Source organism: Notechis scutatus, chromosome 1 (genome assembly GCF_049901735.1).
Source record: "Notechis scutatus isolate UNSWTSFEM ecotype Mainland chromosome 1, rNotScu1.2, whole genome shotgun sequence".
NCBI classification, from domain to species: Eukaryota; Metazoa; Chordata; class Lepidosauria; order Squamata; family Elapidae; genus Notechis; species Notechis scutatus.
This window is the reverse complement of record NC_142009.1, coordinates 184,013,017-184,036,430: the sequence shown is the minus strand read 5'-3', so window position 1 is coordinate 184,036,430 and position 23,414 is coordinate 184,013,017. Positions and strand designations below refer to the sequence as shown.

At 39.1% G+C, this 23,414-nt stretch overlaps 1 protein-coding gene across 10 annotated transcripts in view; it reads left to right on the top strand.

The window, feature by feature from the left end:
- The window catches only part of DNAJC10 (DnaJ heat shock protein family (Hsp40) member C10), a 40,384-nt gene that overhangs the window by 2,668 nt on the left and 14,302 nt on the right, over positions 1 to 23,414 (top strand). For 9 of the 10 annotated variants that reach the window (XM_087949619.1, XM_087949615.1, XM_087949613.1 and 6 more), the window contains exons 3-14: positions 5,070 to 5,432; positions 6,633 to 6,798; positions 8,410 to 8,460; positions 10,435 to 10,517; positions 11,244 to 11,375; positions 12,285 to 12,378; positions 12,693 to 12,770; positions 16,036 to 16,079; positions 16,364 to 16,501; positions 17,784 to 17,873; positions 18,859 to 18,972; positions 22,477 to 22,591. In XM_087949619.1, coding sequence (XP_087805745.1) covers positions 5,226 to 5,432; positions 6,633 to 6,798; positions 8,410 to 8,460; positions 10,435 to 10,517; positions 11,244 to 11,375; positions 12,285 to 12,378; positions 12,693 to 12,770; positions 16,036 to 16,079; positions 16,364 to 16,501; positions 17,784 to 17,873; positions 18,859 to 18,972; positions 22,477 to 22,591 — 1,312 coding nt within the window. In that variant the 5' untranslated portion in view covers positions 5,070 to 5,225. Of the gene's footprint in view, positions 1 to 1,157; positions 1,288 to 5,069; positions 5,433 to 6,632; positions 6,799 to 8,409; positions 8,461 to 10,434; positions 10,518 to 11,243; positions 11,376 to 12,284; positions 12,379 to 12,692; positions 12,771 to 16,035; positions 16,080 to 16,363; positions 16,502 to 17,783; positions 17,874 to 18,858; positions 18,973 to 22,476; positions 22,592 to 23,414 lie in introns of those variants that run through there. The other variant, XM_087949620.1, reaches the window with a different exon arrangement.

Genomic DNA, 23,414 nt, shown 5'->3' with positions numbered 1-23,414 from the left:
AGCTGAGAAAATATCCTGTAGAACTGATAAATTACTATATTACTTGGCTAGAATAGCTAATTGCCTTAACCATCTAACTCCATTAATCTATGTATTGAATGCTTCACAGTTAGATTGCAGTATAATGTGTGGTTTTTGCTCCTGATGGATCTGGAAATAGATGCGGAATTGATATTGGAACACCAAATGGATCATTTGGCCATATCCTCTAATGAAACAACTGTATTGACTACCAGTTAGTTTACCAAACTAGGATTAAAATTTTGATTCTGGCAAACAAGAGTGTAAACAAACTGGGACCAGGATGTAGATCCTATCAAGCATTAGAGAAGTCCTCTTGAAACTGCTGGGTTTGGCAAAATGCTATTTTCTGGTTACTCATAGTTGAGCCTATGGTGCCCCCAGCTTTCCCCCAAACCTATGGGGCATTTATATTTTGTTCATTAGATCCCTGTTGAAAGCTTATCTCTTCATTCAAGCCTTCACTAAATGAACATTATGCGCAACGGTTTTATTTTCTTCTGTTTTTCATAGTTTTCATTACTTTATTATTGCATTTTAAAAACACAGAAATAACTGGTTTAAGATATAGCTAAAGGGGAAACAATATAAAAATCAGTTGAATAAATTGAGTATAAGGAAGCTTTTCTAGATTCTTGATAATCCTGAAATCCTTCAAGTTTTGAATTTGATTTACAGATTATTCCTCCCTAATTTACACCAAACTCTGCAGGGCTTGAACTGGCCCACAAGAGAAGATTTGTTTCTGCGTTTCTACATTTTCTATTGGTTGGAAACACTTTCCTCAAGTTAAAGTGTTTAAACTCCCATAACTGCCTTTCAGGAATTATTTCTTATAACTTTTTCTTCCTAGCATTTTTTCTGCAAATGCAGGGTCTGCTTTTTTCAGATCATCAGAGTGCTGATAGGTTGGTTGCGATAGGATTTGATTAGCTGGCTTGTCACCCAATATGAACTGAGAAAGAATGACTGGCCCAAAGTCTTCCAGCCAGCTTTCATGTCTAAGGCCAGGCTAGAGCCCATAGTTTCCTGGCTTCTAAACCTGGTGTCTTAATCGCTGAATCAAAATAGTTCTCAATAATTTATTACCTGGAGGCCACCTTATTCCAAAACCAATTAATTGTCTTCTAGGCAAGTGCTGGCAGATTCGTTTGCAATGGACTTTCCTGTCACTTGCTTCATGGCTCCTTAATTGCATTCAACTGATTATATAAGGAGAGAACCTGGAACTTTCTTCCAGTGCCCAGCATATGCTCTGTCACTAAGGTTATGGTTCTTCCTCTTTTTTTTTTCTTTTGACTGGGTACCGGGGGTGGGATGCTACTGGTTCGGTCTGGTTTTATAGAACCGGTAGCTGCAAAGATCAGCTGACACTGAACCAGTTCTGTGTTTGGCTCACCCGCCTGCCCGGGCTCTAGGCTGTCCTTTATTCCCTGCTTTTCCCTCCTCAGCTGCTTTGCATGACACAGCTGAGGTTGAAGAAGCAGAAAACGAGGATTTTCAAACGCTGCGCTGATGAGTTCTTGCAAACACTGCACACACGATTGTCCCCAGTTTGGAGAACTGGCTGGCCCCGCCCCACCCACTCACTCCCCACCTGGCATGGGAGTCATCCAACTTGCCTGGTTTGGTAACTTGCTATTTTTCCTTCCCCCCCCCCCCACCATCAGCTGTTCTTCTCTGCCAGGAGATTTAGGTTAGCTAGAAAGCAAGAAATCCAAGGATAGTTGGACTAGCTGGACTAGTTTCCTGCCTTTTCAAAACCACACAAGCAGGCTTCATTCAACTAACTCTCATCTACCATACCCAACAACCGCAGAAGTGCCTTCCTACCGGAAAAACTTGCCAGAAAAAACGGGACCATGTACCATCTATGCAAGATGAACTCAAAAACCATTTGCTACGATCCCAAGACAGCTGTACGTCTGAACGTTACCTTATGGGCGGGACTTCCAAGAACCTCTGGAAGATCTGATCCTGAGGGGGAGGGAAAACTTTATTACCTAAATCACACCACCGTGCTCAAGGACGGTACTAACCCAATTGTTTTAACCTTTGATGTTTGTATTGCTTGTTCAAAACCAGGGGGGTATTCATGCGGGTCGGCTGACTGGAAAACAACTTACGCCCACAATCATAAATATTTGTGTCCTACACCCATCAACTGGGCCATAGGGCAGTGATCCCCAACCTTTTTGACGCCGCGGCCCGGTACCGGCATCAGCTGGGCGCCGCGGCCCGGTACCGGCATCAACTGGGCGCCGCCATCTTTTGTACGAAAAAGTGCTCCGGTGACCTCACCGGAAGCACTTTTTCGTCAAAAAGATGGCGGCTCCAGCGTTCTGGTGAGCTTTTTCGGGTAGAAATGGCTTTCTACCCGGAAAAGCTCACCGAAGCGTGCGCCGCCATCTTTTTGATGAAAAAGTGCTTCCGTGAGCTTTCTACCCGGAAAAGCTCACCGGAAGCACTTTTTACCAAAAAGATGGCGGCGCCCAGCAACCAGAGGCCCGGTAAGACTTGTTCCGCGGCCCGGTACCGGTCCGCGGACCGGCGGTTGGGGACCCCTGCCATAGGGAACCCCAACCAGTGGATCCCTTGTGGAGGTTCCATCGAGTGCTCAGGTTGGTCTTATGTCTGTGATTATACTGGGGGAGGGTACTCAGGTTGCAATCATCTGTCACATTTCAAACGAATATCAGGGTCTACCACAGACAATAAGGTAGAAATCACCATATCCAGACAACACCCTGCTTTGGATACTTATGGTATAGGGATTGATGGCACAGGATTAGATCCAAACACTTACATCACCATAAAAACCGAAGTAATATATGAAGGTAAGGAAACATCGTTAGGCTGGTCGGTATATAATAATTTAAGGAAATAAGAAAAAGCCCCTGATACCAGTGTAATTGCAAAAAACTTGTTCATGGATATGGCAGAAAAAATTGCAAAACAACTTGCAATAACCAATTGTTTTGTCCGTGGGGGAACCACCACAGGAGAACAATGGCCGTGGCAAGCCTTAGAAGCCTCACCATCACTGTTCAACAACATGTCTTCTATAGGAAACATAACAGCTAGAACAGTTTCAGATCCACTTATCTGGACAGTCACCACCAACTTAATTGGTAGAAACTGCTTTTCCCGAAATGGGTCCACTCCAGTAGGACACCTCCTTTGCTTAGGTACATGGGATAATTCCTACCAGACTTGGATAGCACCTGACAATGCTACCACCACACCTGCCAAATTCAACACCTCCCTCCTCCCTTATCTCAATGACACAACATCTTCCCAAGACGGGTCCTATGGATATAGAACCCCCATATATATGATTAATAGAATTATTCGTTTACAAGCTGTTTTAGATTTAGCAGGCCAACGAATAGATAAGACTCTAAACACTCTAGCGACTGCTACAGACAAATTACGCACAGCTGTCTACCAAAATCGCTTAGCTTTAGATTACATACTAGCCAAAGAAGGAGGGGTATGTGATAGGTTCAATCTCACAAATTGTTGTCTTCAAATTGATAAAGTTGGCAAAGTAGTAGCACAATTAACAATTGAAATGCGACAATTAACCTATAATCCTAATCAAGTATGGCAAGGTATTAATCTTAAAAATATTTTTAGTTCCTGGTTCCCAAAACTACCAGGATTACAAGCTATAGTAGCTCTCATAGGTATGATTGCTGCAGGATGCGTTATTCTTCTGTGTGTGTTACCAATTTTTATTCGCACTATCTCCAATAGTCTCTCCTTGCTAGCTGAAAAGCGTGCCATTGCACAGGTTAATGCCCTCTGGGAAAAGGAACCTCTGTACAAAGTCATACCCTCAGAAGACCCTGATGCGTACGCATGCACAGATTTTCGCATGGGCAGTGACGAAGATCCAGAAGAAATTTCTCTATAAAACTAAAACAGAGGAGATGCAGTAATAAATCAGCTTCAATAGTTTCGGTACATACCAGGCCTCAAGGCCTCAAGGCCTCACGTAGGCTGAAAGCGTGTACCAGGAACAAAGAACATCAATCAACAACACGTCATCATGGGCTAATAACTGGACTGCAAACGCTGATTTGCTACTTTGTACCTTTTAAACTGACCATGTAACTGTAATTGGATGCTGCTATGTGTCCACTAATATTTCTGCTCATGTAACATAATGATTGGATAGAATTCACCGCTTATGACGTATCGCTATGTGTTTTTAATAAAAGAGCTTCCCGAACTCATGATCGGGGCAGCTCACCCAAGATAGAACCTGCCTGGAGTCTTTCTTGATGCATTCGACCACCCAGTGAGAAGCCTTCCTAATGCGGAGCAAAGCCGCAGTGTTGTGAGTTAATTTTGTGAGTTTGCTTGCAAGCAAATTTTATGTGACAGACTCCGATAGCTGATTGCAGATAGATAGATCTCTAAGTGAATCTGTGATTCTGTGAGCAACTCAATCTGCCTGCCTGCTTTGCCTGCTTTTGGATAAAAGTTGCTCTTTTTTAATAAAAACATCAATATGTACATCAATATATATAATATTTACATACAAGCCATGCCCATCCAGTCACATGACCACCAAGCAACACCCACAAATTAGGCCACACCCACAGAACTAGTTGTTAATAAATTTGAATCCCACCCCTGCTGGGTACTCCTACCATAATATATTCCCTATTCAAGCAGAAGACCTTATACCATTTCAGACAAGTACCTGTCCAATCTCTTCATAAAAATCTCCAATGTTGGAGCACGAACAACTTCTGGAGGCAAACCATTCCACTGGTTAATTGTTCACATTGTCAGGAATTTCTCCTTAGTTTAGGTTGGATCAATGCAGGATATTTTGAACCAAGGAGAATATGAACAGTGTACAGCAACAGAGAAAAGGAATTAAACTTGAGTTATGTCTCTTTATAAGCACAGCTGCAGAACAATATAAAAACAGCAGAGTTGTGTTGAAGGCTTTAAAGAAAACGGAGGGAATTCAACATCATGAATTTGCTGTAGAACATAAAGGACCTAAAATCTGTTTTTTGTTTCCCTAGGCCCAGTCTACGTAAGAAGCATACATTTCTATGCCTGGGTTATATGACAGCAAAAATCCTACAAGAAGCTACTTCAGAAATATATGCAGTCCATGTTACATCAGAGTGAGAGCTGTTAAGTCTCTTGTGAAGTATACTTGACTTACGATATTCATAATGGAGACCTCATTTCCCAAAAGACAATGCGTCAGAGACTTTATAAAAATTGTCTCCTTGTGTTTCATTTTAATATGCCTTGTAGCTTTAGTTGATCCAACTCAAGACTATTACAGTTTACTTGGAATATCCAAAGAAGCAACAAGTAGAGAAATCAGGCAGGCTTTTAAAAAGTTGGCTCTAAAACTGCATCCTGATAAGAACCAGGTAGGTTAGCTTGTCAGGAAATATTTTCCTGTTAACTAAGAAATGTCTATGCAAATGTTTAAATATCTTGTAAAGCATATTTTGTGATTAATTGGTATAATTGTTTCAAAAAGTACAATGTGTTATGTTACAGTTCCGCAGTTAGCACTTCTCTTTTTTTTTTCCTGCTTCCAAGAAATCATTTCTCTTCATATTCAACCTGATGCTTCTTAATTGTGGGCTACAGTTCCAGATCTTGTAGTCAAATCTGTTTGATTATATAATCTATACCAGTATTTCTCAACCTTGGCAAGTTTAAGTTAAGTGAACTTCAACTCCCAAAATTCCACAGCCACAATCAAATTTGCCAAGGTTCAGAAACTAATCTATAGCTTCAGGGTAAATAATAATAGATCCATGAAATGTAATGCAGCAAACTACAAGGAGCATGGTAAATCCATTATTTTTGTAATCGGAGCCCCAGTTGGCCGTTAATAATAATAATAATAACTCTGACAACACTGCATGCATTTCTATAAAATGAGCAGCTGGTGTTCCTTTTGAAATAGGTCACACCTTGTACAGGTTTGCTGTGCAATGTGACATTTCTTACTTGAATTACGCACCCAACAATAGAATCTGTCTTAATGCTATGGGTATAATAGCCGTGTTTGTTCTACTTCAAGCTCAGATCTTGAAAATGTTGGCCAATGAGGAGGAGGAGGAGGAGAAGGTTAGATTTCTGCCTACTTCTCCTTAGCAGTCTTTCAGGCTCTCTGAGAAGTTGCCTGTATGTTTATTGAGCTTTAGATAGAGAAATAAGTGAAAAGGTTCAGAAAGAAGCAAAATTATACCAACATGTAGGAATTTAAAAGTCATATACCAACTCATGCAACAGTTCATTCCACTTAAAAAAATTCATCAAAACACTCTCCCCCGTCACCCTCACTGTAACAAAGTTGTGATATTGCTGATGAGGTGGTAACAGGCAAATTACCTTCTGCCTTGTCATAGCCCGTCCTGCCTGTTACTTGTCAGAATCCTAGGTAATGTTTTCAGCTGAAGTTAGCAAAAATGTAACGAGCTCTCTTGATATATGTCTAAGACACTTAAAAATTAATGCAATGCCAGTGTCAGAACATTTTTGACAATTAAAATGTCCTGAGCAGATTTCAATATTTTCTCAGTATGTTAGTTTTAACACCAGCGCTCTTTTTCCAGAACAATCCAGAGGCACATGAAAATTTCTTGAAAATAAACCGAGCTTATGAAGTATTAAAAGATGAAGATTTGAGAAAGAAGTATGATAAATATGGTGAGAAAGGTCTAGAAGATCACCAGGAAGGAGGTCGCTATGAAAGCTGGAACTTTTACCGCTATGATTTTGGTAAGATATTTTCTTGTACATGAAACTAAATTGTAACCTATTTTCTGTGGTTCTTTTTTAAAAAAAAAACACTTTCAGAGGAAAATATTGGCCCTAATCTGCACATTAAAAGGTATAGGAGAATTTAAGTCTTAATTAGGAGTGTGGGTGTTGTGTGGTAGCATACTATGTATACTTGGCTTTTTTAATTACTTTGGGAGCAGGACACCCAGTATATTAAATTTATTTTCCCATCAAGAGTTGTTAATGAGTTGTTTTGTAATAGGTTCTCAGACTGCTTTCAGATTGAGTAAGTCTCCATTTAAAATTGCTTCTTGGTATGGATGGCCAACTGGCAGTCCACTAGCCAGCCATACATACATACGTGCATGCATATCAAATACACTCCTTGTGTCTGGTAATGCAGAGCCCAGACAAAGAATGTGAAGTAGCAAGCAAAAGAAATTAAAGGAGAGGTGGGGAGGCTATATAAGAGAAAAGTCAAACTAAATGTGGTTTATATTGTACTAATAACAATCATTTTATTTCTCCTTACTTTCTGTCCTTGCAAATTATCCTTGTTTTCCATTTGTGTATTGTCGTTGTTTTAACACTTCTAACCTTCTCTCTGAAGAACTCTATTTAACCACAACTTTCATAGTCTTCCTTTTTGCCTTAAGTTCTTCCTTTATATATGTTTCACAATTTAATTTTCATTCATTCTCTTTTTTTAGAGTTAAATCAACTCAGTGTGGTTCCCTTGATTTGTGCTCTGCCTGCATTTATTCAACACTCATTTGTTGAGTGTTGAATCATTTGAGAGTTATTGTTCATGCTATATTTTCTTGTTTTACCATACACATTTTCTAAATATCCAGTTCCTATTGCATGTAACTTGCTTTTATGTCTCTTCTCATACATACAACTCTCAATTATCTTCATCCTATAACAAAATGGACAGAGGCATGCTCTTAAACCAGCCATTTTGAGTTTCTCAACAAACAGCATTTCTTGCCCTTTAAGGTAGACCTCTCTTGCTGGGGGAAAATGGGAGCATTTCAAAACAATAATAAGCAGATGGATATTTCAGTGTAAGTCTTATTGGGTGAAAAAGATGGTTAGCCCTTTGGTCTCACAAGGGGAAAAAGAGGTTCAATTGTGTCTCAGCCATTGTCTTAATGCACTCACAAATAAGTGCTAGAGCGTTGGTTTCTTTCCAAGTTTTTGTATTTTGTATTCTTGACAATAAACCAAAATAATAAGATGAATCTTGTTATGTGCTGTGTTAGAAGCTTGACAATATTATGTGTGACAGAATGAGCTATGAAACTCAATTTCATTTGAGCAAAAAATTAAACTTTACACTGTATATATGAATGACATGTAGCTTCCCTGCTTTAAAGAAATGTATTATAGCCACGATTGATGGATTTTTATGCTAAGATTTAGTTATTATATAATATTCTAAGAAAGAAAATAATTATTAGAACCTAAAGTATCTCATTATTCATGGGTTAGTGGTCTCGGGTATATATGAGCAAAGGAGTAGTAATTGGTTATTACTATTTAAATGTTGTATAGTGGGATTAAATGGACTTCTAAAAATGCTAACTGAGGGCTTTTTTTTACCAGGTATCTATGATGATGATCCTGAAATCATAACATTAGATAGAGGAGAATTTGGTAAGTCATTTGTGATCATGTAATTTCCTAACATTTTCTGCTTTCCAATTTCTTTATTGTATTGTTTTCTATGACTTTTGTTGTTGTTACTGTACAGATAGCAGAATGTCATTCAGAATCCATGTGAGGTGGTCTCCAAATATATTTTTTTATTTATACATTCATTTAGTGATTGCAGTTATTAAATTGGAAGTGAAATAATCACTGACTGAAATAGTCATTAGGTCACAGAGATTCATGCACCCTTTGTGAAGATCATTGCTTGCTGTCATTTCATTCAGATAAAATTCTCTGATGAGGCAATAGCAGCATTATTCTCATTCTGGCATCAGTTGTCAGGTGTAGAAATTTGGTCATGTGCGTCCAGTAGTTGTAACATTTTTTTCAAATGTATTTGTGAATAGTCGCTAATCAAGGTGGTTACTAAATGAGGAGTAGGTGTTGTACCTGCCTTTCATTTTGGAGGTCGAAATGGCACACAGTTCTCCTCTTTCTCCTACATCAGCAACCCTATCAGGTTGAGTAGGCAGGGAAAGAGTGATAGTGATCAAGCTACTATCACTGAGCCTGGACTTAAAAATTGGTCTCCCTGCTTTTAGGCCAATAACTTAACCACTAAGCTCCTATTTTATGCTCTTATCCCCATAATGCTGTTTTCATCCTACAGTAGACATATTAATATTAATTCTTTCCCTTTGTTTCTGTTTTTGCTGTGCCAAATGAATATGGTATGCATCTTAAGTTGACTTTTAAGTGAGCATATATGCATGAGATTAATAAATTGGCATGATGATTTGTAAGAAGTGGGATGCCAAAATAGTCTTGTGTTTCTGGGCAGCTATAATTGAGATGGCAGGTGTTATCTGTATACTCCTTCCTTTGGTCCAGGACTTGCGCAGTTCCACTTTTAAAGAGCAAGGTTCCTGTCAACTTTTATTCAAAGGGGAAACTAGGGAAAAGAACTTCACTCCTCCAAGGAGTTGATGGGGTTTCTTAACCACTTTTGTAGCATTAATTTGAGACCTGTTCTTCAGCCAGTTTTCTTAATGCATACCAGAATATTTAATCGAACTGTAGCAGACTCTGCCAAATGCAGCATTTAGTTTTCAGAAGTACCTAGCTTTGGGGTCTGTAGAGTTGTAATTGCAGGAACGCTCTTATCTTGGATGGCAAACCTCAAATTAAGAATGTTTACAAGTAATTACAACTCAGGCAAACAAAGTCACTAATGTAAAGGAGGATTAGAGAGAGGAAGTAAACATGTGTTAGACTTTAACTAGAGATAGTTAATTGTGTTAATTACTATGCTAAACAGTAACGAAAGTTGAGCAACAACCAAAGTTAACCAATGTTAGAGGATTACTCAAAATGTGTATAAATGTAAGACTAGACTCCAATAAAGTTCATCATGATTCATGTGATCATGATCAAACACCTAAAAATCGAAGGTCTAAAAATCAAAGGCTCCACTCTCTTTATTATTTCTTATTAGTGTTTCTAACATAGGCTAACTTTCAGTGGAGATGTTAGGTTCTGCCGGTCTGGTCATCTTTAAATCTAATTAGCCATGCATCGTGTGTTTTAAAGTAGGGGAGGGAATCTAGTTCCTTTCCCAATCAACAAGGTGAGTAACTGTGGATGATGGGAGTTATTATTCAGCTGCAACTTATAAGTTTCAGTCTCATTTTAAGACCTTTTAAATTAATTTATATACTGTAAGCATATCACTCTCCCCCAATGTTGATGGGCTGCAGAGATACTCCAATTCCTTCCACATTATATTACCCTTCAATTCACATCATCTCTAGATCAGCAGTTGACTGGAAGACATGAAAAGTCTTTCTCGGCTGGAGGACGTTGGTTTAGAAGACTAGGCTACTCTGCGTGCTCCCACTTCCCTCTGATTATGTTTGCCTGGAAATTTTTCAGTGATAAAAATAATGTTTTTCTTCATCATTCTTTCTTGTTTAATAGATGCTGCTGTTGGTTCTGGAGAACTGTGGTTTGTAAATTTCTATTCTCCTCGATGTTCACATTGCCATGATTTAGCACCCACGGTAGGTTGCCACTGTAGGTGTGTTGTCATTGAATGTCCCAGTTTCTTTCTTTCTCTTTCTCTCTCTCTCTCTCTCTCTCTCTCTCCCTCTCCCTCTCCCTCTCCCTCTCCCTCTCCCTCTCTCTCTCTCTCTCTCTCTCTCTCTCTCTCTCTCTCCCTCTCTCTCTCTCTCTCTCTCTCTCCCTCTCTCTCTCTCTCTCTCCCTCCCTCTCTCTCTCTCTCTCTCTCATGTGTGTAAAATCCTAGAGAGCTGATTGAGAGAAAAAGTGAAGACTTACCCTGTGGCATGAGAATAAGAGGAATCTTCATCCTTCTGACATGGACCAGGACTATATTTCAGCTATATAACGCTCTCCAGTTTGGCCCATATGAAGCCCTATTGCATGTTTTTGGCAAGAGTGTAGTCAGGGTCTTGCAGTCTGCCACCATTTCTTCCGAAACAGTTCTGCTAGGAGTCATATCAGAAATTACTTTGCCACTTTGACCATCTGTGGTCAAAGTATGTAGCGATGTCAAACAAGAGTAAGGAATGTGCTTGGTAGTGGGGTTGAATGATGTCATTCTTCGGCTCACCTAAGAAGAAAATGTGGGTTTTTATAAACAGTACTAGTAATAGTATATTTGAGTTACAATTAAGGGAACAGATATTGAAATTCTTTTTGTAAGCATTTTCGAACTGGATAAGAGGCTGAAAAAAAATAATCTTTTTTTTTTTTTTCATTTGAAGTGGAGAGAATTTGCTAAAGAAATGGATGGATTAATACGCATCGGTGCCGTCAACTGTGGTGATAACAGAATGCTTTGCTGGAGTAAGGGAATCAATAGTTACCCTAGCCTCTATGTCTTCAAAAGTGGAATGGTAAGTAGGCCCAGAACCTAGCACCCCATTCCATTCCATAGAGGAGTGTTTGAAGTAACTCCACTGCATTCGGGGACCTCTGGCAGGAAGAAAAGTCTTGCCCCATTTATTAGAGACTTGGGGCCAAAGCTTGTCCTTGTTGCGTGGAGATGTGTAACCTCAAGCCCAAACACTCAAATACTATTGCAGGAGGATATTGCAGCATTGAAAGGAAGATTGTTTTCCCCCAGTAATTCATTTCTTAAATGAGAAAGAAGATGCCTTAGACTTTCTCAGAATATGCAGATTTTTTTTTCTTCTGCCCAAGTCTTCATTTGTCTTAAATTTAGAATTGCCTTCTTTTGAAGGAAGCGTGATAGAAGGCAGTTGGTGCTGAAACTTGAAACAATAGGTCTGTTCATACTTCGATACTGAAAAGACTTAAGGCAGCGCATGAAAGAGGTACAAGGTGTCCCGCTCCCCATTTTTTTTTTAACAGTGCTTGTCCCCAACCTTTCTATTGAGCAGAGATAAGGATTCTCTTTGCTTCCAGAAAACGGGAAGAAAAGCCTCTTCATAATCCAAAACCCTAAGCAATTTAAACCCTGGATTTTTTCCAATTGCAAAGAATGTGTCAAATCTGTGAGGGCTAAATGGACAGGATAGAGCATAGCTTGTTGCTCTGTTCTGCTTAGGCACAGCTGTTCATAGTTTGTAGATGTTTTTAGTATTTCAACTAGGAGAAGAACTGTAGCATTGATAAGATAATGTTACCAATTCAGTTTCTATTCTAGATTCCTCTTCTAAACTCAAAAAAGAAACTTTCTGTAGCAAAGATAGAGGATAAAAATAAGCTCCCAAGAATATTGGTTAATATGCGTGACCACAAAATGCTGTTTTAAAATTGGATGCTTTTCCACATTTTTTTAGAATCCAGTGAAATTTTATGGTGACAGATCAAAAGAGAGTTTAACAAATTTTGCCATGCAGTATGTCACAAGCACAGTGACAGAACTATGGGCAGGTAAACATTTATTTATTTTCAAATAAGCATTTATTTTCAATTTGCATGTGTTTTGCTTTTAGTGTTTATTATTTTAGATCACCCAATGCAGAGTCATGGACGGTGAGTAGATATTAACAAATAAATAGTTCACTATTGGATCAAATATAGGTGATATATTTTAGCCAAATATGTTTCTTTCATAAATTATAAAATATGTTTACAAAAAATATATCTTAAAGTTGAGTTACAACTAAATCATATTATGTAAACCTTATGAATAATAAAGCAATAGGTGCAAATTCCTAAATCCATTCTGCTGTTTTTCCCTCTAGGAAATTTTGCTAACACTGTTGAAACTGCATTTGCTTCTGGTATTGGCTGGTTAATTACCTTTTGCACTGAACAAGGAGGTAAATATATACTTACTTATCAAAGAAAATGGATGAGAGATTTTAATTCTTCTAACAGCCCAAAAAAATCTTAAAATTGAAACTAAGCAGAACAATATTTAGAATTGCTTCTAGGATAGGAATTTCTAAATTCATTTTCAATAATATATTTTGAACTTCAGGAGGCAGCATTCTGTAATTAGATAATATAACCCTGCAGGAGTTTTTTTAACAGGTCTTTTGAAAAGCTATTTTTAAAACCTCATCTCTACATTACTGTTTTCTTTGCCCTTTCTTGTTAATTTTAGACCTTCTCTATAATTGTAAATCTATCTTTTTAGAGGGGTGGTCATCAGCTCTTCCTCCTTCCCTCATTGGGCAGAAGCAACCCTAGTGTCAAACCAAAGCAGGGAACACAATATGGAATTCCTAGGTCTCATGCTTCCCTGCAAAGCTTTAGGTGGGGTGGGTGTAAAATATTAAATAAGGAAAAATAGGAGTACAATAGATTGTTAGAAAAGACTAAACAACTGCCTCGACCTCATCTTCTGCAATATCTCAAACTCAATTTATGGCCTTCAAATACAGGAACCATTTTCAAACAGTGACCATAGCATGATTGACTTTTGTCTAAATTTACACCCATTAAAAGAGGATCATAATGATGGATCTCCAAAAATACAATTTTAAAAAAAGACAATTATGAACTCATAGCTGCCGACTTATCATCTCTTGATTGGCACATTCTGTTCTCTGACTGTAACACTACAGAATAACATTATAATGCCTTCTTGCTTAAACTTGAAAGAGTCATTAAACTATATGTTCCATTAGTAACCCCCGTAAACAAAAACAAAAAAATTATTTACCCAAAATAATAAGAAAACTTCAATCTAAAAAAAAATCCTTATGGTGTAAAAACTAAACTAAACATGTAGCTAACTTTAAATACCAATACAACACCTTATGCCGACATATAAAGGCAGAATGCACCTATTACCACTGCAAGCAAGAGGAAAATCTTCTACACACAAAATTCACCCGTGCCTTCTATAACTTTGTAAACACCAAACTTAAATCAAAAACCATCCCACCTCTAAAAGGTCTTAATGGGAAAGATTATAGCGATGAAGCTGTTAAGGCAAACCTCTTCAACAGTCTTTGTTAACAGTAATGCCCCTCATTTCTTAATCGTACGACAACTAACTGCAATGATCTACAAATTGATTTTACTGAAGATAATGTAGAAAATGCACTACGCCACCTTAAAACTTATCTATTGGCCCTGATGGCTTATGTGCATTCTTCTTAAAAAAAGCTCTCCACTACCATAGCAGAACCACTAAGCATAAAATATGAGTTATCATTCAGAACCAGCTCTTTACCAAACCTATGGTCTTTAGTAACAGTCATCCCTATTTTCAAAAAAGGTGACCCTTGCGTGATTGAAAACTACAGACCAATCTCATTGTATTATGTCACGTGCAAAGTTGTGGAATCAATTATTAATGCATTACCTTCCACCTAGAGTCTTAACAACTTACTCTCCAATAAACAATTTGGTTTCAGAAAAAAATTGTCCTGCAATTTGCAACTTCTACACTGCAAAAATATATGGACTACACTTCTCGACCAGGGTAAACCAATAGATGTAATTTACATTGACTTTTGCAAAGCATTTGACTCAGTGGTACATGACAAACTACTATTAAAATTAAATTCTTCACAAGTGGATTACTGCCTTCCTGACCAACAGGCAACAAATAATAAAAATAGGAAACGCCCTACCTAACCCTGCACCAGTTATCAGCGGTATCCCACAAGGGAGCGTTCTAGGATCCACACTCTTTACACTCTATATAAATGACCTCTGTGATCACTTATTAGCAACTGCGTCCTTTTTGCTGATGATGTAAAACTATTCAACACCACCGTCAATGCTATCGCCATTCAAAAAGACCTTGATTATGTGTCTGAATGGTCTAACAATTGGCAACTCCAAATATCTACCAACAAATGCTCTGTCCTACACATTGGTTAAAAAAATCTATATACCAAATACAATCTAGGTGGATATGACCTTGTTGATGACCCTCATTTTGTCAAGGACCTTGGAGTTCTCATATTGAATGATCTTAAGCGCCAAAGCTCACTACAACAGTATTGCCAAAAAGGCTTTAAGAGTTGTAAATTTAATTTTACGAAGCTTCTCCTCTGGTAATACTGTTTTGCTAACTAGGGCATTCAAAACCTTTGCTAGACCAATACCTGAATTCAGCTCTGCTGTCTGGAATCCACACTATATATCTGACATAAATACAATTGAGCGAGTCCAGAAGTATTTTACCAGAAGAGTACTACATTCCTCTGTTCACAACAGAATACCCTACAGCACCAGACTTGAGATTCTTGGCTTAGACAACCTTGAACTACGCCGACTAAGATTGGACTTAAGCATAGTACATAAAATCATGTGTTATAACATCTTACCAGTTAATGAATATTTCAACTTTAACAACAACACTAGAGCGCACAACAGATATAAACTAAGTGTAAACCACTCCAAACTCGATTGCAGGAAGTATGATTTCAGTAACAGAGTGGTCAATGTCTGGAACTCACTACCTGATTCTGTTGTCATCTGCTCAAACCCCTGCTCCTTTACCCTCAAACTAACCTCTATTGACCTCATTCCATTCCTAAGAGGTAAGGCGCGTGCATAAGCACACAATCGTGCCTACCATCCCTATCCTATTGTCCCCAATTATTAGTTCCTATTTCTTATATTTAAACTTATGTTTATTCTTGTTTCTGTTATATTGTAAGTGTTTGACAAATAAATAAATAAACAAATAAACAAAACTCCCAGAATTCTGGGAGTTGAAGTCCACCAGGCTTAAAGTTGCCAAGGTTGTCTGTAGACCCCTGATTTAGTATGTTCTGTATTTCAGTTGAGACACGTGAAGAAATCTTTTCTATTTTTCATAGGATTCAATGCCAAGTATTGTATAATCTCTTCGTGCTGAGAAAATACCTTAACAATTTTCCCCAAACAATATTTAGCTGTGTAATGGTATTTGAACAACATACATACAAATGTGTAAATCAAATGTGTTTGTTTCAACTCCCAGAATTCCCAGCCCAGCACTAACTGGGAAATTCTGGGAGTTGAAATCCACACATTTTAAAATGGAAAGATTGAGAAATGTTGATGTAGATTAATATAAGCCTTTTTAAAAAAAAAAAAAAAAAAAGATGTTTACTCCTTTTAATGTAATTTGTTTAGATTGTTTGACTTCTCGAACACGCCTTAAACTGGCTGGCATGTTGGTAAGCATTCATGTTTTGTTTTGTTTTTTTTAAAGAATATTTTAAATGCACTGGTGAAATTTGGCCAAAAGAAAGCACTTTATCTCACTGACTTCAGTGGGAGAGAGCAAGATACATACTGGAGTCCTCTATCTCAATTTAACTTTGCTTTGGCCATTATTTCTAACTCCTTCCTGTGATTTTGTAAACGAAGCATAAACTGAATGGCAAAGCATGCCTGCCATTCAAATATATGTGTGATGTATCTCTGTTAGGTTTCATTTTTCTCTTGTTTTTCAATACAGGAAGGCCTGGTTAAAGTAGGCTGGATGGACTGTGCCACCCAGGGTGAGCTTTGTGGTAGTTTGGATATCTCATCTAGCACAACAGCGTATTTTCCACCTGGAGCCACCTTAACTAATAAAGAGAAAGGAGGTGTTTTGGTATGAGTTTTACCATTGGTTTGCCTTTGTGTACTCTGAGTAGTTGGTGGTGGTGGAGGTGGTAAAGGAAGAAATATCTTAGTATCTTTTTCTTCCAAGATTTTGCTTATGCTCAGTTGGTACTTGTTAATTTTAAGTGTTTGGGTATTGTTGGCATTCCAGAGAAAGACTAAAGTTTTGTGTGTTGGAAAACACCTGTACTTTATGTCAGCCTTATCCAATCTGGCACCCTTGAAATATGTTGTTCTAAACTATTATCATCATGCAGCCTTGTCCATGATCTTGCTACCTGGGTTGCTCAGATTTCTTATCCATCGTATCTGGAGGTTGTCAGTTAGAGCCCTGCTGGCACAGTGGTTACAATGTAGTATTGTAGGCTGATTCTGCCCACTACCAGAAGTTTGATTCCGACCAACTCAAGGTTGACTCAGCCCTCCATGTTTCTGAGGTTGGAGGCAATATGCTGGCATTGTAAACCACCCACAGAGAGCTGCAAAACACTATGGGACAATGTATAAAATTAAATGCTATTGTTATTATATCTTTAGAGAGCGTATATTTTTACTAATGATACTGCCTTATATCATGTAAGCATTCTGGCAGTTAATTGACCCAAAGGTACTGAAGTGCCCAGTGCTTAACAATACCATTTTATTCTATTGTATTGTATTTATTGTATTCTTTTTCTAATGTTGGACAAAATATAAATATTTAGGATAATTAATATTAGTAGATACTGAGTAGGTTTGAGATAGTGGTTCAGGCATCAGGCTAGAAATCAGGAGACCTTGAATTCTAGTCCTGCTTAGGCACAAAACCAACTGGGTGATCTTGGACCAGTCAGTTTCTCTCAGCCCTAGGAAGGAGACAGTGGCAAAACCACTTCTGATAAATAATCATTTTTTTCTTTCTGGAATTCCTTCAGTGTATTCTGAAATTTTGACAGAATCTAAGTAAGGGTAAGAAGAAATACATAGTGAAAAAAGTTATCTCATTTCTACAGTTCTCTCTAACTCGGGATCATTTCAAGAAGATTGAAATGTTTTAAGGAACGAGAAGGTATCAGAAGTGGCAGTAAACATAAGCTATGCAAAGAAATAAAACTTTTTTATTCTTACTATTACATTTTCCCCTTCATCTAGTCTATTCAGGAGAGTGCAGAAATGGCTCCTGAAATGCATTAAAATTACTGAAACATTATTGAGAACAATTAAATTATGGTAAATAAAATACCTACTGTACAGTTGAATAACATTTATTTAATGATTTCCACCCTTTTCAGTACGTGAACTCTTTAGATACAAGAGAAATATATTTGGAAGTCATGAAGCACCTTCCAGACTTTGATACAATCCTGGCATCTACTTTAGAGGTAAAGATTTTGACTCACAATCTCTCTCTTCATTGCAACACATTTATCTATCTATCTATCTATCTATCTATCTATCTATCTATCTATCTATCTATCTATCTATTATCTATCTATTATCTATCATCTATCTATCATCTATCTATCTATTACCTATCTATTATCTATCTATTATCTATCTATCTATCTATCTATCTATCTATCTATCTATCTATCTATCTATCTATCTAGTTCTTAAATTCTCTCATTTTTTCCCCTAATAGGTCATACCAATCCTCTTTTCTTACATCTGGACCATGTTTTCTTTTAAACTGTAGAGTAAGCCTGTACATGAGGCCTTGTGTGGCCCACTGGCATTTTTATCAGTAAATTCATTGCTGCCAAATGTTACCAGGAAGTCTGTATCCCAGCCCTCCTGAAACTGAGGCTCTCACGTATCTCCAGAGTTGCCAACTCTGTTGTTGTCATCAGTATGGCCCATTCCATTTACAAAATGTGCAGGCCTTCTCCTGAGGTTTAGTAATGGCTCCGAGCTTACACCTGGCTTAAACCAGAATGTAAGAAGCAGGGGAGGAAATAAAATCTGTTTTGGTTGGGAAGCTCAAAGTCTGACATTTTGAATGAAAAGTCAAATAATATGAACGTATTATTGGTAAATTTATTTAATTTGCTATGCCATATGTTTAATACAATATATGCATAAGTAAGCACATTCACCCATGCATTTGTTTGGCTCCACAGAAATATACATTTCAAAGAACCTTTCATAGAATTGCATCGTGAGTTAAGAAGAAATACATATTTAGAGTTATTCAATGGGAGAAAGCATGCATACAATAAGTAATATGGGGAGCCGCAGATAACCTGACACGTTATACACCTGGGAAAAATCAGCTAATCTGTTTGCTCTCTTTTTCTGTTCTCTGTTTAATATGATTTTCCTTCAAAAAGCCTGAGTTGTTTTTCCTTGCCTTTTCCCTTTTCCAAGGATCATGTGGCCCACCATCGATGGTTAATATTCTTTCAGTTTGGCAAAAACAGCAAGTCAGATACCCATGACCTTAAGAAGTTAAGTGTTCTCCTTAAAGCTGAAAATATTCAAGTAAGTGTGTGAAGCTCAATAGACTTTGATTTAAAGAGACAACACCGTTTTATGTAGTGTCTTTTTCTTTAAACCCTGATCATTTGGAAGCTTTCTGCTACTTTCTTTTAGTCGCTTGCTTCCCATCTTCATCCAGTCACCATGTCCTTTTCTTAAAGATGTTTTTAAAAAAAGATGTTGAGATTCTAGAAAAAGTACAGAGAATGATTAGGGGACTGGAGACTAAGGCATATGAAGAATGGTTACAGGAACTGGGCTTGGCTAGTCTGGTGAAGAGAAGGACCAGGGGAGACATGATACCGTGTTTCTCACATAATAAGGCCGGGCCTAGAGACGCGCCCGGGAAGAGGCTCAGATGCTGCCTTGTAGTCCCCAAACCAACTCCAAACGCGAACGTGTTCCAAACGTGAAGCCGGTCGCTAAAAAGCCAGAAAGCAGCAAGGGCGCCAGGTGGAAAGGACAGGGTCACGATCACACGGAGATGCCCAGAGGGCGGAGTGCACATAACTAAAGGCGGTGCACGCAGTTGGTTTGGGGACTACAAGGCAGCATCTGCGCCTCTTCCCGGGCGCGCTCTCTAGGCTGCTTCCGGAGCTACGGGACGCTCTCCGTTGCCTACCGGCCCTTCTTCCTTGGGCTCCCTGCCGTGGGGTACACCCACTTCCTCCTGCAAATTACGCCTCGCAACTCTTCTCTCCCTTTCCTCTCGCTCCAAAAAGATTGCCATCGTATCCCGCCGATTCGGGCTTCCAGCCACGTTGTGATCCACTAGTGAGGTTGCCATCTCGGATGGAGGCATCACAGTCTCCCTCTCTTGCTCGCTCTGAACTGCGCGGACCAAAATAAAAAGATCGCCCGCCGTCATGTTTGGAGCTGCCACTTCCGCGTTTGGAGCTCCAAATGGCGGCGACACTCCAAACACGGAAGCGCCAGCTCCAAACGTGGTGGCGGAATGGGCAGAAGGAAAAGCAACAGCGGCGAGTGCCAAAGGTGTCTGCAGCAAAGGTGTTTGGTGGGAGTAGGGAGCTCCCGCGCGCTTCGCCATGATCGCCCGTTAGGAGCGGCTGGTGGCGAGGAATTCCTGCCCGCCGGCGCTCCTAACGGCAAGTCTCCCGCCCTTCCCCTTATTTTGCATATTTTAAGATAGGCCTAAATTTGGGGGGAGGGGCTTAATTTGATTTTATGCCCCAAAAACATGCTGGGCCTTCCTATTGGTGGACGCCGTATTGTTGGAGAAACACAGTAGTAGTCTTCCAATATTTGAGGCGCTGCCGCAGAGAAGAAGGGATCAAGCTATTTTCTAAAGCGCTTGTAAGCCAGACAAGGAATAATGGATGGAAACTGAATAAGGAGAGATTCAACCTGGAAATAAGGAGAAACTTTCTGACAGTGAGAACAATCAACCAATGGAACAGCTTACCCTCGGAAGTTGTGGGAGCATCATCACTTGAGACTTTCAAGAAGAGATTGGACTGCCATTTGTCAGAAATGGTATAGGGTCTCCCGCTTAGGCGGGGAGTTGGACTAGATGACCTATAAGGTCCCTTCCAAGTCTGATTATCTGTTATCTGTTATTCTTGAGTGGGAAGAGTTGAGTTAACCATTTTTGCCATATTCATATCAGCAGCTAACTTGCTCCTTCATTGAGGATTTAGAGCATGTGCTGAATCAGCATCTAAAGTAATAGTCTTTGCCTTTTCAGGTTGGGATAGATTTGGAAGCGTACACCAATAATGTTAGAATTCTCTGGATATTTCTTTTCTCCTACAATAGAAAATATAATGAAGTTGCAAGGTAGTCTCAAGATTTGAGATTCTAACTTGCACATTAGAACAGTGTGGACATGCTTGGGATAAAACTAGGCTTTGATTGCATTTAAGGCCCATTGGTTAAAATATGACTGGAAAAGAGCTGATGTGGTTCCCATCTTCAAAAAAGGGGGGGGGGAAACAGACCCAGGAAACTATAGACCAATCAGCCTAACATCAATACCCGGGAAGATACTGGAAAAGATAATTTAAAAAAACAGATCTGCCAACATCTAGAAACAAGTAAAGTAATAACTAGCAGTCAGCATGGGTTTGTTAAAAACAGATCATGCCAAACCAATCTTATTTCCTTCTTCAACACAGTGACTAAATTAGTAGACCAGCAAAATACTGTGGACATGATATATTTAGATTTCAGCAAGGCATTCGATAAAGTAGACCACAACCTACTTCTTAGTAAGCTAGAAAAAGGTGGAATAGATAGCACCACCACTAGATGGCTTCGCAACTGGCTGGCAAACCGTACTCAATGAGTAGTCCTTAATGGGCCTAAGTCTACATGGAGGGAAGTAAGCAGTGGGGTGCCACAAGGTTCTGTCTTAGGCCCAGTACTCTTCAATATCTTCATTAACGACATAGATGAGGGAATAGAAGGGGAACTTACCAAATTTGCAGATGATACTAAGCTGGAAAGAATAGCTAACACCCAAGAAGATAGGCTCAAGATCCAGATGGATCTTGACAGACTAGAACACTGGGCCATATCTAATAAAATGAAATTCAATATAGAGAAAAGTAAAGTCCTACACTTAGGCAAGAAAAACCAAAGGTACACATATAGGCTGGGTGAAACCAGGCTCAATAGCAGTAACTGTGAGAGGGATCTTGGAGTCTTAGTGGACAACCAGCTAAATATGAGCCAGCAGTGTGCAGCCGCCACCAAAAAAGCTAATGCAATCCTAAGTTGTCTTAACAGAGGGATACAGTCAAGATCAAGGTACTCATACCACTCTATAAAGCCTTAGTAAGACCACACCTAGAGTACTGCATCCAGTTTTGGTCACCACATTATAAAAAAGATGTCGAAGCTCTAGAAAAAGTACAGAGAAGAGCAACCAGGATGATTAGGGGACTGGAGACTAAAACATACAACGATCGGTTGCAGGAACTGGGATTGGCTAGTCTAGTAAAGAGAAGGACCAGGGGAGACATGATAGCAGTCTTCCAATATTTGAGGGGCTGCCACAGGGAGGAAGGGGTCAAGCTATTTTCTAAAGCTCCTGAAGGCCAGACAAGATGGAAACTGAACAAGGAGAGATTCAACCTGGAAATAAGGAGAAACTTTCTGACAGTGAGAACAATCAACCAATGGAACAGCTTGCCCTCGGCCCTGCCCTGTGGGAACGCCATCAGTTGAGATTTTCAAGAAGAGATTGGACTGCCATTTGTCAGAAATGGTGTAGGGTCTCCTGCTTGGGCTTGGGGGGTTGGACTAGATGACCTACAAGGTCCCTTCCAACTCTGATTATCTGTAATCTGTATGTCAGAACTGACCAGTGCTCTCATTACCAAAAAAAGAAGAAAAAAAAGGTCATTTCTTACTCAAAGATCTTAAGAAAAAAAAAACAGACAAAGAAGAAAACGAAACAAGCTTTAAAAATGAGAGTGAAAGTAGAATGTTTATTTTGTGGAAAGTTTGCCTTAAACTTATAACTTGTAATTGTTTCTTTCACAGGTTGGGAAGTTTGACTGTCTTACTGCTGCTAATATTTGTAACAGTCTGTATGTTTATGAACCATGTGTAGTGGTGTTTAAAGGACGAGGAATGGATAACTATGAAATCCACCATGGTAAACAATTTTTACGCTTACAACTGGGATAGGCAGTTTAGTTTTTTACAGGTGTATTTAACTGCAGCTTCACAGTTCCTTGCCATTGACATTCTAGACAGCATCAATTGGAATCAAAGTACAAAATGAGTGTACGGCTTATTTCTGATTTATTATGTTGTGGTACTTGGTGCCCTTTCTTTTGGGGAGGGTTGGACTGTCGGCTGCCCCCTACCCCACAACTCCTCTTTTGCAACACCTATTGAAATCCTCCATGAAATTGCTGGGCACATAATATTAAGATTATTTTTTTTCATTTTCAGGACTCTTTTTCATTTTCAGGTCATAACGGTTGTGCTGATAACAACTTGTGCAGATTAAGGCATACCCTGCAGCTCTTAGCCCCACCTCCAAACTTCAGGTTTATTCTTTACTAGTGAATTACACAGTCCCACACATACACACAAACTGTTCTGACCCAACCGGGTTCCCGAAGAACAAACCACAGACAAAGGCAGCAGCCCCCACCTTTGAAGGTTTAATAACAAATTCTGTTCCTTCACGGGTAAAAGGCTGCTTTCCACTAATTAGCTCCGACAAGAAAGAGCCTTGCCAAGTTGTTCGTCAATGCTGCCAAAAACCCAGAGATAAGAATTAATTTACAAGATTCTCCAAATACGAACTAAGTTATCCACAAGTTTAGCTTCAGAGTTTCTTTGCTTTCTGCAAAGAACGCTTTTTCAAATCTGGCTTTTATCCTCTTTAGGGAGGGGCCATTACCTTACAGCCTTACTCCCGAGTCGCCCGCGCTGCTGCAATTGTTCTTTCCTCCGAGTAATCCTTC